Source organism: Schistocerca americana, chromosome 1 (genome assembly GCF_021461395.2).
Source record: "Schistocerca americana isolate TAMUIC-IGC-003095 chromosome 1, iqSchAmer2.1, whole genome shotgun sequence".
NCBI lineage: Eukaryota > Metazoa > Arthropoda > Insecta > Orthoptera > Acrididae > Schistocerca > Schistocerca americana.
Window position 1 is genome coordinate 978,496,260 of NC_060119.1, and position 17,046 is coordinate 978,513,305.

General features: G+C 40.7%; 1 protein-coding gene across 2 annotated transcripts in view; it reads right to left on the reverse strand.

Annotated features, from left to right (window-relative positions):
* LOC124615823 (protein zer-1 homolog) overlaps window positions 1-17,046 on the reverse strand; it is a 181,463-nt gene that overhangs the window by 4,328 nt on the left and 160,089 nt on the right. For both annotated transcript variants that reach the window (XM_047143976.1, XM_047143967.1), the window contains exon 11: window positions 16,091-16,188. In XM_047143976.1, coding sequence (XP_046999932.1) covers window positions 16,091-16,188 — 98 coding nt within the window. The remainder of the gene's footprint in view (window positions 1-16,090; window positions 16,189-17,046) is intronic.

Here is a 17,046-nt window from a genome sequence, read left to right on the forward strand (position 1 = left end):
TGTACTTGAGGACAATATTATGGAAATGGAAGAGGATGTAGATGAAGATGAAATGGGGAATATGATACTGCGTGAAGAGTTTGACAGAGCACTGAAAGACCTGAGTTGAAACAAGGCCCCGGGAGTAGACAACATTCCATTAAAACTACTGACGGCCTTGGGAGAGCCAGTCCTAACAAAACTCTACCATCTGGTGAGCAAGATGTATGAGACAGGCGAAATACCCTCAGACTTCAAGAAGAATATAATAATTCCAATCCCAAAGAAAGCAAGTGCTGACAGATGTGACAATTATTGAACAATCAGTGTAATAAGTCACGGATGCAAAATATTAACGCGAATTCTTTACAGACGAATGGAAAAACTGGTAGAAGCCGACCTCGGGGAAGATCAGTTTGGATTCTGTAGAAATATTGGAACACGTGAGGCAATACTGACCCTACGACTTATCTTAGAAACTAGATTAAGGAAAGGCAAACCTATGCTTCTAGCATTTATAGACTTAGAGAAAGCTTTTGACAATGTTGACTGGAATACTCTTTTTCAAATTCTGAAGGTGGCAGGGGTAAAACACAGGGAGCGAAAGGCTATTTACAATTTGTACAGAAACCAGATCGCAGTTATAAGAGTCGAGGGACATGAAAGGGAAGCAGTGGTTGGGAAGGGAGGGAGACAGGGTTGTAGCCTCTCCCCGAAGTTATTCTATCTCTATATTGAGCAGGCAGTGAAGGAAACAAAAGAAAAATTCGGAGTAGGTATTAAAATCCATGGAGAAGAAATAAAAACTTTGAGGTTCGCCGATGACATTGTAATTCTGTCAGAGACTGCAAAGGACTTGGAAGAGCAGTTGAACGGAATTGATAGTGTCTTGAAAGGAGGATATAAGATGAACATCAACAAAAGCAAAACGAAGATAATGGAATGTAGTCGAATTAAGCCGGGTGATGCTGAGGGAATTAGATTAGGAAATGAGACACTTAAAGCAGTAAAGGAGTTTTGCTATTTGGGGAGCAAAATAACTGATGATGGTCGAAGTAGAGAGGATATAAAATGTAGACTGGCAATGGCAAGGAAAGCGTTTCTGAAGAAGAGAAATTTGTTAACATCGAGTATAGATTTAAGTGTCAGGAAGTCGTTTCTGAAAGTATTTGTATGGAGCGTAGCCATGTATGGAAGTGAGACATGGACGATAACTAGTTTGGACAAGAAGAGAATAGAAGCTTTCGAAATGTGGTGCTACAGAAGAATGCTGAAGATTACATGGGTAGATCATATAACTAATGAGGAGGTATTGAATGGGATTGGGGAGAAGAGAAGTTTGTGGCACAACTTGACTAGAAGAAGGGATCGGTTGGTAGGACATGTTCTGAGGCATCAAGGGATCACCAATTTAGTATTGGAGGGAAGCGTGGAGGGTAAAAATCATAGAGAGAGACCAAGAGATGAATACACTAAACAGATTCAGAAGGACGTAGGTTGCAGTAGGTACTGGGAGATGAAGAAGCTTGCACAGGATAGAGTAGCATGGAGAGCTGCATCAAACCAGTCTCAGGACTGAAGACCACAACAACAACAGATGGAGAGTATGGATGCAAGTATGATAGTAAGAGTATGTATGTTGCTTCACAATGAGAACTTGAGACAGATGAGAGCACAGTGCAAAATCCTTTTCCATATGCAAACTTTTGGATCAGTACTGTCCTGGGGGAACCATTCTGACTTATTTAATATATTCAAAGACAAACAGGTACCACACACATTCAGTTACATTGCAGGTTGCCTTCACTAGTCATGTGCCTACCTTTATGCCAATGGCCCCAATTACAATCTTGTGATGGTATGCTCATAGTCTGCTTTCTGTTGTTTTATTTTCGTGATAACACTCAATATATTGCAATACCTAGGCAAACACTGCACCCCCACCCCTCCCCCACATACCCTTAAATAAAACAAAATAATTTAGTGAGCCTCTCTTTTGCTCCTTAGCACAAGGCCAAAACATTTGTATGTTGAATGAACAGCACTACAAAGTTTTTGAGAATTTCTGGCCAGAACTTACTTCCAGGAGGCAAAATATTTAGTACTGACAGTAGATACACAGAAATGTACACAGCATGGTCATAGCTTTCAGACCTTTTAATTCCTTCTTCAGTGAGGAGAGAGAGGAGTTGGACAAGGTCAAAAAGGAAGTCAGGTCTCTCAGATCCCAAGATGAGATGGACCCAGCTGTTGCAAGAGAGTGGAGAGAAACGATCTTTGTCTCCCTTTGTCCACACCAAATCTCATCATTGAGTCGGAGGGAGCTGTTGCTCCTTTTTAATCTTTCCAACCTACCCCTCACCCCCCTTACGAAAGGAACCACAGTTCAGAACACGAACAAAGATGGCTCAAGGTCGATGAGCAGAAGCAAGCTGAAGTGAACTTTGTGACTAAGTCAATCACATGTCATCCTTTCTGTAGGATGTGTTACCCAGTTTTGATAAACTTTACAAATGACATTATGCAACACTGTGGGTTCTTGTTAAAAGCACTCTTTAATAAGTGACGAGATTCACCTATGACCATTTTCCAGAATCTATAATATAAAATATATGCAACACTACAGCTGTTGTTGTTGTGGTCTTCAGTCCTGAGACTGGTTTGATGCAGCTCTCCATGCTACTCTATCCTGTGCAAGCTTCTTCATCTCCCAGTACCTACTGCAACCTCCATCCTTCTGAATCTGCTTAGTGTATTCATCTCTTGGTCTCCCTCTACGATTTTTACCCTCCACGGTGCCCTCCAATGCTAAATTTGTGATCCCTTGATGCCTCAAAACATGTCCTACCAACCGATCCCTTCTTCTACTCAAGTTGTGCCACAAACTTCTCTTCTCCCCAATCCTGTTCAATACCTCCTCATTAGTTATGTGATCTACCCACCTTATCTTCAGCATTCTTCTGTAGCACCACATTTCGAAAGCTTCTATTCTCTTCTTGTCCAAGCTAGTTATCGTCCATGTTTCACTTCCATACATGGCTATACTCCATACAAATACTTTCAGAAACGACTTCCTGACACTTAAATCTATACTCGATGTTAACAAATATCTCTTCTTCAGAAACGCTTTCCTTGCCATTGCCAGTCTACATTTTATATCCTCTCTACTTCGACCATCATCAGTTGTTTTACTCCGTAAATAGCAAAACTCCTTTACTACTTTAAGTGTCTCATTTCCTAATCTAATTCCCTCAGCATCACCTGATCTACAAATTCGACTACATTACATTATCCTCGTTTTGCTTTTGTTGATATTCATCTCATATCCTCCTTTCAAGACGCTATCCATTCCATTCAACTGCTCTTCCAAGTCCTTTGCTGTCTCTGACAGAATTACAATGTCATCGGCGAACCTCAAAGTTTTTATTTCTTCTCCATGAATTTTAATACCTACTCCGAATTTTTCTTTTGTTTCCTTTACTGCTTGCTCAATATACAGATTGAATAACATCGGGGAGAGGCTACAACCCTGTCTCACTCCCTTCCCAACCACTGCTTCCCTTTCATGCCCCTCGACTCTTGTAACTGCCATCTGGTTTCTGTACAAATTGTAAATAGCTTTTCGCTCCCAACATATCTATTCATGCCTGGGGCTCAGTTGTTTTCAAGTCACATGATAGTGACACAACTGCAACTGAGGAACAGGTGACCTAGATGATTTTTGGAAAATTTTTTTGTGGCCAATAGCATTTGGCTTTTAAACTAAACAAATATCAACAATAGAAAAATGGGTTTTGCCTATGAAAGAATCCGACAATTTTAATGGAAGCAAAAGGACCATATTGAGGCTACTGAAAGACATGAGTTTCAAATATCAGCAAACAAATGATGAGAGGAAATTACACTTGGAACATAGTGATGTAGCTGCAATAACTGTGTCTTTAAGAAAACTGCAAGAGATAATAAAAACTGGCACATCCAGAATATATTACATATGAAACTACAAGAATCAAAATCATGCAAGGCAAATGTACTGGAAAATACATGAGGGTATGGTGGACTAAAAGTTCCAGTTGACAAATCTGATTTTTTTCAGGCATGAGAGATTAAGAATTCTGATGCCTTATCTCTTGTGGGTTCAGCTGTTGCCATGGAAAATGTGAGAATCCAGTCGGGGCAACACAACAAAACTCCTACTATCAATACCATAAATGCAGATATCATTGTGTGACTGTCCTCTATGGTACTGCCTTGTAGCTGATCACACACCAGACCAGAATTTCCAATTCTTGTCTTTGTCCACAAGCATGTGTACTGAATATATGAGAAAGATAAAACTGCAAAGCAGCAAAGGGATTCTGTCACTAGATTACTGTCACAATGCTGTCATTATAACCCAGCAGAGCTAATGTGGGCTCAAGGGAAGTTTCATAGTGCAGAGAAGGATCAATACCTTAAGAATGAAGATTTGAGAGACCTAAAGAGCGACAGACAACATCTTCATGTGCAGTTTCGGTTAAGAGACAAAGGAAAACTGCAGAACGAACATTACCACAGGGAACTTGGCAGGGACACTGTCATGGTACCTTTAATTATAAATTATCATGAATGCAAGTCATCTGCATCAGACTGTAAAGACAATGGTGTTGATTTCTTACTGAAAACTATCTAAATTTTAATTACTGGTACCTATGGCTTTGTTTGCATGATTGTGATTGCAGCTCCATTATAAATTGGTAATAGTCAAGTATTCATCTCTGGACTTGCAATAGTGCAGTTTTCTTCACAAGACACATTTTGTACTGTGTATATACATAATGCAAATACATGAATTGTAATACAGTAGATAGCATACACAGATTCCCCAATAAAATAAAATTAACTCTTAGTAAATTATTAAATGATGTTTCTGAAATCTTTAAGGTCACAAAATTTTACCATCTGAAAATGCTTTAAACACATTTGACCAGTACAGAAGTCTAATGCAAGCAATAATAAAAACAGCTAGTTGCTGTTAAAAAAAAAAGAAAGACTGGCAACAAAGAAAAAAAATGCTGCAACATCAACATGATGATTATGGATTGATAATATTGTGTGCATGTGTGGGTATGTTTTACTGGGAATGCAGTCCCTTGTGGAATGTCATTTAAAATAGTGCAAAGAAGGCTGTCAGGCAGCATGAACTGATGGAAGAAAGAGGAAGAAAGAAAGAGAGAGAGAGAGAGAGAGAGAGAGAGAGAGAGAGAGTGTGTGTGTGTGTGTGTGTGTGTGTGTGTGTGTGGGCGCGCGCGCACATTGCAATTTAATAGCTACTCTGGATTCTAACAGTTCTGAAAGTTATGGTACTGCCACATACTTTATTGTGTACAGAAGCAATACTAAATATTTCCCCCTTTTGAAGGTTAGCAGTGGCCAGAAACTGACTCATCATTTTTTATTTTTCTCTCAAGAGAACTTTCCTTTTGATATGTTTAGCCCCACAATGTCTATGTCTAAAAAGAGAAGGGAAATACAAATCTCCTTCCAGCAAAGTCAACAATGGAATATAACACACTCTCCTACCTACGCAACACCAGTTAATAATATATTACATAAAAAATAAAGTACAAATTAATATTTTAGTTGGTGGTTCACTCTCTCACGTATGGTATCATGCTGTCTGATCCACTACACATGAAACAGAGAGATGCAGAGATGAAAATTAATCAATTAATGCAAAGATGTGAACATCTGTTGGTTATTCCAAGATACAACACACTTTAATGACCTCTTTTCTGTCTTCACTCCCTCCCACATAGCTTAGCACCTTGACAAAATTTATATGTTTCTCTATTTGTGAAGTAAGTTCCATCCATTATCATTACTGTCATTAATTTTAACAATTATACTAAATTTTTTTTTTCAAAATTGGTTATCTGATGGGACTCCAAAATTTCTTACTAGTTTCAAAAACAAAGAACTTTTAATTCACACACATTACTGCCTTCCAGGCTACTGACTACCTTCGTCAAAGGCAAGGAAAACAAACAGACTGCACAGGGAACAAACTGGAGTAGAAGACTTAACTATGACCTTAATGAAAATGACATGAAGGTGGATAAGATACATAGACATAGAAATGGACAGAAGTTGAGCTGAAGAAATTCTTTCAAACAATGGAAACTTCAATTATGAATATCAACAATGTACGAAAAGACATTTTGCTACTTCCCATAACAAAGACACGTCAAGTCGCAGACAGGAACAGCTAAAAACCACTTACGTGAAGCTTTCGGCCACAGCCTTCATTATTTAAAGACACACACATGCACGAACACAAACACACCATTCACACACACACAAAAGTAGCACACATGACCGCCAACTCCAACATCTTGGGCCGAAATGCCCGAGATGCCAGAGTTGGTGATTGTGTGTGCATGAAATGTGCTTGCTTTTGTGTGTGTGAATGGTGCATATGTATGTCTTTCACTGATGAAAGCTGTGGCCAAAAGCATTATGTAAGTATATTTGAATTGTGCCTGTCTGCAACTTGATGTGTCTTCTTTATGGTAAGTAGCAATCTGTCTTTTCCTACATTGTTGAAGAAATTCTTTGCTAGATTACAAGAGATAAGAGACACCCAAGATGAAGACCTAATGAAAGGTGGGTAGATTATTAATAAATACAATGCTGGCAATTGAAATAGCACCACCAGGAAAGATAGCAAGTAATAAATTTAACTTCTTGTGTGTATAAATAGGATGAGGGAAACATTATTAAACTTGCAGGTGATTTTGAGGTATGAATATTTGCTGCACAGAGCTGCCACTTCTGGCACCAACAACAGATCTCACCCGTCAGTCATCAAGTCGAACTGAGCTTTGACGACATATACGATAATGTCATTCTGTATTGCTTCAACTGCCAGAGCTCACCAATCAAAGTCACATGCGAGAGGTCATGTGTCTGTCTCTCGGCAACCCACGATCAGATGTTTTTAATGGCTGACTGATATGTAGAATGAACTGTGCAGGGCAACAGCCAAACATCCTCTGCACTGAAATAGGTAGGATCAACACTGGCAGCTTGCCATCTTGTATTATCTTTATGAAAGGTAACTACATGGAGACCTCAAAATTAGGCCACAGTCACTGGCCTTAACACATCAAATTGAACAGTTGTCAAAATTATTGGCTGGGTGATGCAGAGGCGATCATGATGTACGCCCAATGACATTCCATATTATCAAACCCAATGGTGAGCTCGCATGATGATGACAAATGCAATCTGGCAACGTTCGTTCTCCTCAAAGGCTCCACAGATGGGTAGATCTATTGTAATGCAATACACAGAACCGAGATTCATCTCAGTATACATTACAGTGTATAATATTGTCATTGGGCACGCCTTTTGGCTACAGTGGCAAGGGGAGCAACAACAGTAGTTGTAGTGCTTATGTCTGCAGTGCTCCTGATGTTGTCACGTGGCTGCTGTGGATTCTTGTCTCACTGCGAACAAGCCCATTTCCTGAATCGAGGTATGTGACATGAGCGAATAATATTTCTGTCCTCTCATGTGCTCTTTGTGTGAGGTCACTGAGATCCCACAAGACTTTGAGTAGAACCTCCTGAACTCATCGATACTATGCTCACATGACAGTAGTGGGGTCCCAATTAATGCTATCAGTAGTATCACATAGTGTGGATCTGCAGTCTCAATAGGCCACAATCCTGCTGCTTTTAACTTCCCACTCATGCTGGTAAATGATAGTAATACAGATTAACTTTACTGATTCCTTAAGAGATTAACTGAACAGCTTTTCTACTTTATCCCTCAGAAAAACTCATTTTACGTCAAGAGGGGGTTATTACCCTCAGGTTGGGAACCACAGTCTTTGCTATACGTTTGAACTACTGACAATTAACAGACGGCTACCGTTTTGCATTTGCCTGCTCCTGACACAGAACAAAGCAGATTTCCCAACAGTTGAAGTGAGCTTCACTGGGCTCTGTGTCAGTTTCAGTGGAAGATGACACCCCAAACTTGGTTAGGGGGAGCAGTATAACACTCTCAGTCTCCCTGGGTCCCTGTCTTCCCTGGACAGGATGCCTGGATCTACTACTGAGGTATCTTCAATACCTCAGGTACCAATAATATGAAAAGGAAAGTTGCTACTCACTGTATAGTAGAGGTGCCAAGTTGCAGATAGGTACAACAAAAAGACTGTCACGAATAAGCTTTCAGCCAGTAAGGCCTTCATCAAAAATAGGCAAAGCACACCCCCCTCCCCCCCCCCCCCCACACACACACAACTGCAACTTACACACACAAGTGTAGTCTCTCGCAACTGAAGCCACACTGCGAACAGCAGCACCAGTGGGTGATGGGAGTGGCGACTGGGTGGGGGTAAGTAGGAGGCTGGGGTGGGGAGGGGGAAGGATAATAGGGTATCTCTATCTTTTCTTTGATCTCATTGTGACTTCATGCCAATTTTAGTGAGTTTTTGCCTTTCGCTATCGTTGATTCCCTCTGTTTTCATCTTGTTTCCCGCTTTTGCATCTTCATCCTTTTCTTGATTTTCCCATGTATTTGGGTGTACTTTTGTGAACTTTTCTGGACATAATTCTATGTTAATTTATGTAACTTAATTACAGAATATACATATGGCCACCTCGGCTGCATAAAATTGTTGTCAAACTGACCATGGTTTCGACAGCACTAAGATGGTCTCCATCAGAATAAAAATTACATAGGATTACATGTAATCACACCATAGGTGAAAACCATCTGAGCAAAAATGCTCGTCAAATTCACATTATCACAGGAATAAAAATTAAACTGTAAAAATACGAGGGTATTCCGGAAAGTAAAGATACACCATACGCCAGAGGAACAGAAGAGTTTTGGTGAGCAAGTTGGCAACATTGGTGTTTACCTCGAACCGTTAGCTTTCTCCTCGCGGTCGTTCAGCAGTTGAACATTGCTTCTGGTTGGAGTAGGTCGTGTTTAAAATGGCTGCACCAGTTCAGAATCCCGCCAAATGTGAAGTGCGCTCCGTCCTACATTTTCTTCATGTAAAAGGTCAGCGACCAGTGGATATTCACAAATAAATTGTTTCTGTTTATGGGAACATTATGAATCGACAAAATGTAAAGAAATGGTGTTGTCATTTCTCTGAAGGTAGGACCAATGTTCATAAAGAACAAAGAACAGGTCGGCCATCTGTGATCTTTGATGCCCTTCTTCGGAGAACAGAGGAAGCAATTCGTGCGAATAGACGTCTCACATTGAAAGAATTGCATCAGATCATACCAGACGTGTCAATGACAACTCTTTATGACGTTGTGAATGTCAATTTAGGGTACAGGAAATTGTGTGCGCACTGGGTTTCAAAACTGTTAACGAAAGAACACAAAAAGAAAAGGATGGGCTTTGCACTCGACTTCCTCACACGTTATGCTGAAGCAGGTGATGAGTTCTTTGATCACATTGTGACAGGTGATGAGACGTGGGTTTATCACCATACACCTGAATCCAAGCAACAATCAATGCAATGGTGCCATTCGAATTCACCAAAAGCCAAGAAATGCAAAACGTCGATTTAAGCAAAGAAAATCATGGCTTCTGTTTTTTGGGAGAGACAAGGCATTCTTCTGTTGGAATTTATGCCTCATGGAATGACAATTAATGCTGCTGCATATTCCCATAATTTGAAACGTCTTCGAAGGGCAATTCAAAACAAACGCAGGGGAATGCTGACAAGTGGAGTCCGCTTGCTTCATGACAACGCTTGGCCTCACAAAGTGCTCGTAACCAAAGCACTACTCAAACAATTCAAATGGGACGTACAGGACCATCTGTCACACAGCCCGGACCTTGCACCCACGGACTTCCATGTCTTCCGTTACCTGAAGTCAAATCTTGGTGGAAAATCATTCCATGACAATGAAGAGATCAAAGATGAAGTTGAAATGTGGTTCCGACAAAAGGCGGCAACCTTCTATGACTGTGGGATACAAAAGCTTGTGCACCGACTTAAAAAATGTTTGGATAACGGGGGTGATTATGTCGAAAAATAACAAACAATCCAGTTAATAAGATGTGACTGACGTTTTCTAAATAAATGTTCTATTTAAGGATTGTGAGCCATTCTATCTTTACTTTTCGAAATGCCCTTGTATATCATGTTTGTCAATGGGAATAAAATGTTCCATCGAAACACGATGGCAGTCGCAAGGTCGCTTAGGGCTAAGAACTGCATCAAACTGCCGCTACTATCACACTAGACTAGTCGCTAGTGTGATGGTAGCAGAGGTTTGACGCAGTTCTTAGACCTAAGCGACCTCGTGACTGCCATTGTATTTCATCAATGTTTAAAATTTTTATTTACATAATTTTTTGCATTTTTTTCCACCACCATGGAACCTTGCTCCTTCCATCTGTGTCAATACAGAAAAGTTTCCTTATCTCTTGCCACATACTGTTCCTGTGTTGTTGATTGGCTCATGGAATCCCCCCAAATGGTCTTACCATCAAATTACCCATCTCCGGCTGCCACCCCTCCTTCCACAATGACTTCCATCTGTTCAGATTTTGCCAAGCCTTAGCCCTCACAATGTAGTCCTGCAAAACCATATCAACCAAGCCCAAACCTGCTTACAGTAACTTCTCTCCATTCACAAAATTATCCTGCTAAGCAATCCCAAATTCCTGGAACCCATAACACACACTGAAACTCTTGCTCGCCAGTAACTAGAGGAAATGCACACCACCACCTCAGAAAACTCTCCACCCTGCTCACTTCCTACTCCCACCTGGAGTACCACTGTCCACCACGTCTACAACAGCCTCCAACCCTCCCACATGTCCATCAGCTGACAAACCTTGTCCCGCAGACGTACTACATTTACCCCACTCTTCAAAACTCCCTCCCACCACCACACAGAATCCAGAACCTAAACAGACCCAAAAAACAGTAATAAAACTTTTCTCCCGAAACCTTGGCCCCACAGAAATATCAGTCCTTTCCAAAGCGGCTCACCTTTTTTCCCACTCCCAAATTCAATCATGCAGGACTTGTTAAAGAACTTCTCTCATCCTCCTGGTTCCTGCATTAGAAACACTTTTTCGCCACCAACCCTACCAATCAGACTCAAAGAAAGACCAATGTTGAACCTTGCTTGACTCAGTTCATTCCTCCAACCAACTGTGATGCACCCCCAATGCCCCCAAATCACCCCGTTAACTTTCCAGAATTTCTTAACCTCGAACTTTGCCTTAAATCATTCCCCAAATCCATCAACATACAAAATAATCTTACATTCACAGAAAGAACCACAATCAACCATCTAAAAACTAATCCCAATCTTATAATACTACAAGTGGACAAAGGCTCCACCACTGTTGTTTTGAAGTGCAAGGATTACCTGGCAGGACTCCCCCAGTTGTCAGATACATCCACCTATAAATCTTGCCACAATGACCCCATTCCAGAAATATAGCAGGATCTCCAGTCACTCCTCAAATACTTGGGCCCATAGCAGAATCTCTCCCCGGAGCCCTTCTCCATGCTCACCCCTACCACTCTCTGCACTCCTACCTTCTACATGCTTCCTAAAGTCCATAAACCCAACCATGCAGGATGCTCCATTGTGGCTGGTTACTGTGCCCCCACTGAGAGAATCTCTGGTCTCATAGACCAACACCTTCAACCTATTGCCCGGAGCCTAACCTCCTATATAACGTGTACCAACAACTTTCTCTATGGGCACCCGCATGGCACCATCATACGCCAACCTATTCATGGGCCATCTAGGGGAATCCTTCCTAAACACCCAGAATCCTAAGCCCATTTGGATTGAGGGTGAGTACACCTTTTCCGATTCCTCCAGAACCTCAACAGCTTCTCCCCAATTTGTTTCACCTGGGCTTACTCAACCCAACATGCCACCTTCCTAGATGTTGACCTCCACTTTTGTCCATATCAAACCTACCAAGCACAAGCAATACCTCCACTTCAACAGCCGCCACCCATTCCATACCCAGAAGTTCCTTCCCTACAGCCTAGCCACCCGTGCTCATCGCATCTGCAGTGATGAGCAGGCCCTCTCAAAATATACGGATGGTATCACTGAAGCCTTCACAGACTGTAATTATCCTCCCAACCTTGTACAAAAACAAATCTCCTGTGCCCTATCTTTTCAGTCTTCCACCACCTCCCAAAGTCTCACCGTCCGGCCACAGAGGAGCATTCCTCTCATAACTCAGTACTGCCTAGGATTAGAGCAACTACATTATATTCTCCGCCAGAGTTTCAACTACCTCTCGTTGTGGCCTGAAATGAGGAATGTCCTGTCCATTATCCTTCTCACATCTCCCACAGTGTTATTTCGCCGTCCACTGAACCTACACAACATATTTGTCCATCCTAACACAACTCCTGCTCCTAACCCCCTTACCTCATGTCTCATGTCCCTGTAATAAACCTGGATGCAAGACCTGTACCATACGTTCTCCCACCACCACCTGCTCCAGTCTGGTCACTAACATCACCTATCCCATCAAAGGTAGGGCTACCTGTGAAACCAGTCATGTAATTTACAAGCTAAGCTGCAACCACTGTGCTGCATTTGATGTGAGTATGATAACAAACAAGTTGTTGTCCACATGAATGGCCACCGACAAACTGTGGCCAAGAAACAAGTGGACCACCCTGTTTCCGAGCATGCTACCCAACATAGCAACCTTCATTTCAATGCTTGCTTCACAGCCTGTGCCATATGGATCCCTCCCATCACCAGCATTTCCGAATTGCGGAGGTGGGAACTTTCCCTGCAAATTATCATACATTCCCCCATCGTCACCCATACAGCCCCTTCTCTGTCCCCCTTCCAGCACTACACAGCCCACATTACACCATTGCAACCAGTCTTTTTACTTCTCCCTTTTTCGGCTGCCCCCTCCTGCCCCCGCCCCCCTCCCCTGCCCTCCCAACTGCAAATAGCTACCCTACCCTCTCTCCGCCTCATCCCTGTGTGCTCCCCAGCAGCACTTCACTGTCCCCCACACCTACCCTACTACCCCTCCTCCTCCCCACCCCAGCCTCCTTACCCCCAACCAGTCACCACTCCCATCATTCACTGGTGCTGCTGCTTGCAGTGTGGCTTCAGTTGCCAGTGACTGCAGTCGTATGTGTATATGTGTGTGTGTGTGTGTGTGTGTGTGTGTGTGTGTGTGTGTGTGTGTGTGTGTGTGTGTGCGCGAGCGCGCGCGCGTGGGTGCGTGTGCGTGTATTTTTGACGAAGGCCTTGCTGGCCTGAAGCTTATTTGTTGTGCCTATCTTTTTGTTGTGCCTGTCTGCGACTCAGTACCTCCGCTATATGGTGAGTGGCAACTTTCGTTTTCAAAATATTGTTACAAATCTTCAGATTAGAAATTTGGAGAGAACATCAATAATAGACTGTAGATGCCCAAAGGGAAAGTACAGGGCATCTCATGAAAGATGCCTGGGGTTGTGAGAATGTTTGTCGGCTGTTGCCGTTGCGTCTGCTGTCTGTCCCTATGCGTAGTTCTCTGTCACCAAAACTTTGCGCATTCTCTGTACACTTTGCAACGGAATGTACTGGTGTTTTATTTTGAGTTTTTTTGTCAAGTTTCATCACTTCAAATATTGTTGCTAGATGTCATTATTGTAACTGCACTGAGTCCAGGGCTTTCCCTATCCATATGTTGCTGGGCCGGTCCTCAGACAGAAACACTGTGTGCTTGTCTTCTATACTGTGCAACTGAGTGTTCAGGTATTTTGTTTCGATGTTCCTCTCAAGTTGCCATTTAGTATGGTATACATGAAGGGTCAATGAGTGTTTCTTTCATTGAACTATGCAGAAACATAATTGTATGTAGAATGTCGGCTTGAATTAATGTGAAAATTTCCTGGTGTGTACGTTCCCAATGATTCAATGATACGCAGATTAGTATAGAAATTTCAAGAGACTAGATCTGTGTTACACAAACGAAGGCCTAGAGAAACTAGTGTTTTAACTGAAAATAAATTTCATGAGACAGGGGAGGTTTTGGAAAGAAGTAAGAAAAAATCTCTGTGTCGCATGGCACTTCAGACTGGGGTGTCAAGAGCATCTCTCACAGAGATGCGCACAAACTGAAATTGCAACCATACAAAACAATAGTGGTGCATCAACTGAGGAACACTGATACTGTTGCTCAATGTCTTCATTGCAACTGGCTGTTAGACCGCGTCCTACATACGTGACAAGCAACCAACAGTGTGCGACAGCTTCAGACGACGAAACACCACTGCATGTATAGTTACAGAAGTGTCCTACATGGGCAACGTCTGTGGTGCTGCAACTACTGATGTTTGAATTCACACGTTTTTGAACCTTGTTGTTGCAGCATGCACAACAGAGAGAGTGACAGCTACGTGTCTCCTTGGCAATGCAATGGAGTGGACATGACGGCAGCTATGAAATACTTATCATCCGATTTTAAGAAAACTATTCAGTGAAAAAAACTTGATTCTTCCGCATCTTTAAGCTTGATATCTTTGCTAGATAAAGGTCTGAATTATTTTTGTTATTTGTCATAGTTACTGTGCTGTACAAAACCAAGTACATGGCTGCACAAAATTTTTAAGAATTTGCAGAGGTAAAATCACATTCATAGACTTTCCAGATAGTTAATTTAAGGCCATACATTATTGTGTATGAAATGTAACCAATATATCTAAACTGTATTTAATGTTGAGACCAGAATGATATATCTTTTCATTCTTGAGATATTAATTGTTATATCCACAGATGGCTCACTTGTGGCGCATCTGAATCCTTTCCTGCACTTTGGGAATCAAGCGGTCGTAAAAACTGTCTTATCTCATAAACGGTTCAAGATACCGAGACAACATTTTTTGGAAATGACTACAAGCAGAAAAGACTACTTTACCATGTGATTAACATTTGATACCGTTTTTAAATGTGTGAGCAGAGTGAAAACAAGACACCTTATAAATTACACAATGAGGTTTTGTCTGAATTTTCATAAGCAAAGGGAGAGAAACAGGCAAACAAAGTATCAAAGTGACCAGTTTGCATGAAAATATTTAACTGCCTGAAAGTAATCAGGTAAGTAAGGAAAACTTAATTAATGAGTTGAGGAAAAATTGAAATATTTCATGGAAAGCTGCTGCCAAGCTATTTAAATGAAGTGCCAAAAAGTTGATCTGTTCAAGACCTAGCCATTTTGCACATAAAGATATACTTTGGTGCAGTATTTAAATGTCAAAAAGGTTCCCTTCGAATGTAGTACCAAAGTTAGGATTTTCGAGAACAGATGATGTTAGGGAGGCAAACAAGAATTCAGTAAAATCATGCTTTCTGAATAACACTTTAAAATAAGAAATGAAAGAAATAGGTCAAATATTTTGTGAAACAATTTGTGTAAAAGAAATAATAGACCAGAGAAATGTTCTACATACCTTTGAATGATATTCGAAATCATGAACAGAAAATAACGCACATCAAACGTTTCCCTAATATTTTTTATTTCATACTTTTAGACAAATGAAACGTTTGACTTTCTTTTCAAAATTTTGTATTCTTTACTTTTACAGACTATTTAGATTGACTGAAATGCTTGGTCTTAATACCGACTGCTGATGAATTACGTTCGCAACATCAAATATCTGTAACATTTCATGGTTGTTCATTGTAATGTATCAGGAATTTAATGTGTATGATTGGTTGGTCGTTTTGTGGAAGGAGACCAGACAGCGTGGTCACTGGTCTAAATGTGTATGATATACTGGGATACATGTGTATGCACTTGAAGATAAAGTGCTTTGCCAAGACCTTAAAAATGTGCTTAGTGATGCAGTGTAAACAATATACATAAAACTTACTAAATAGAATAAAATTATGGTCGCATTTAGTATCAACTGAGGGATACTTGTTATGATTTTTTAATAAAAGAAAATGTATGAGCAATTTTTGCATGTACTTGGTAGTTGTAAGGTTAGTAATGTTTCATTGTTGCATTAAGCTGGCATCTCTAATATAATTATAAGATGATCTTAAGATGAATAAACAGCTAACTAACTAAAACAGATGTTACTTACGGTAAACTTTGGTCAAATTTGCAAGGGCCCAAATTGCCCAATACTGACATTCTGGTGTATGGTAAACTCTTGCAAGATACAGTATCGGCTCAAATGACCTTAAAGCAAAAATATCAGTCAGTCAATGGTAGTAAGTATTTTAGTCACAACATATATGAAGAACATTATTACTTAACACTATTTGTAAATAGTAAGCTTATAAAATATTAATTTTTAATTTGTAAACAATGTATAACATTTCTTAAACGTCCTTGTGCACTAACAAGTCTCTTATTCAAGAATTTTTATCAGATACCACAGTTACTTTTACTGTGTTCTCAGTTACATATTGTAATTATCACCTACATATCTGTTACACAGTAGTAGCTAAGATAATATTTCATAAGACTCAATAAAAATTAATAATAAAGAGCAAGAAGAAATATAAACACTTACCTATGAAGAGGGAGGAAATGAAATTGACAGGGTGGTGGAATACTTGGCGAGATGTGAGCCATTCTGTCATAATATGACAACCATCTGTGAGTTGACACTATAGGAGGTGCTCAATGTGGTTACCACTAATTCTCACAAACCCTTCAGCCCTCCTCCTCCTCCAAGAATCACAAACTTGAGTGGGTACATCTTGATGCTCTTAGATTCAGTCATACGCATAGGAGACACCCTCCTGTAATGTGTGCAGGTTTTTTTTTTTTTTGTGTAGAGTATATCAGCACCTTTACATGCACCAGAGCAAAAAATCTAAGAGACTGAGGTCAGGTGAACAGAGAGGGTACATTACTGAAGCACCACTGAGTTAAGTACTTTAGGTAGTGTTATACGAGGTGTAAAAAATAAGGTGCTGCTCAGTCACGCATAAACTACTTCAAATGCTTCAGAAACTGATAATAAGCAGCACTTATTAATTTGTCTGAAAAAGTATATGGTCCCATGAGTGGAACACAAAATTCCTGCCC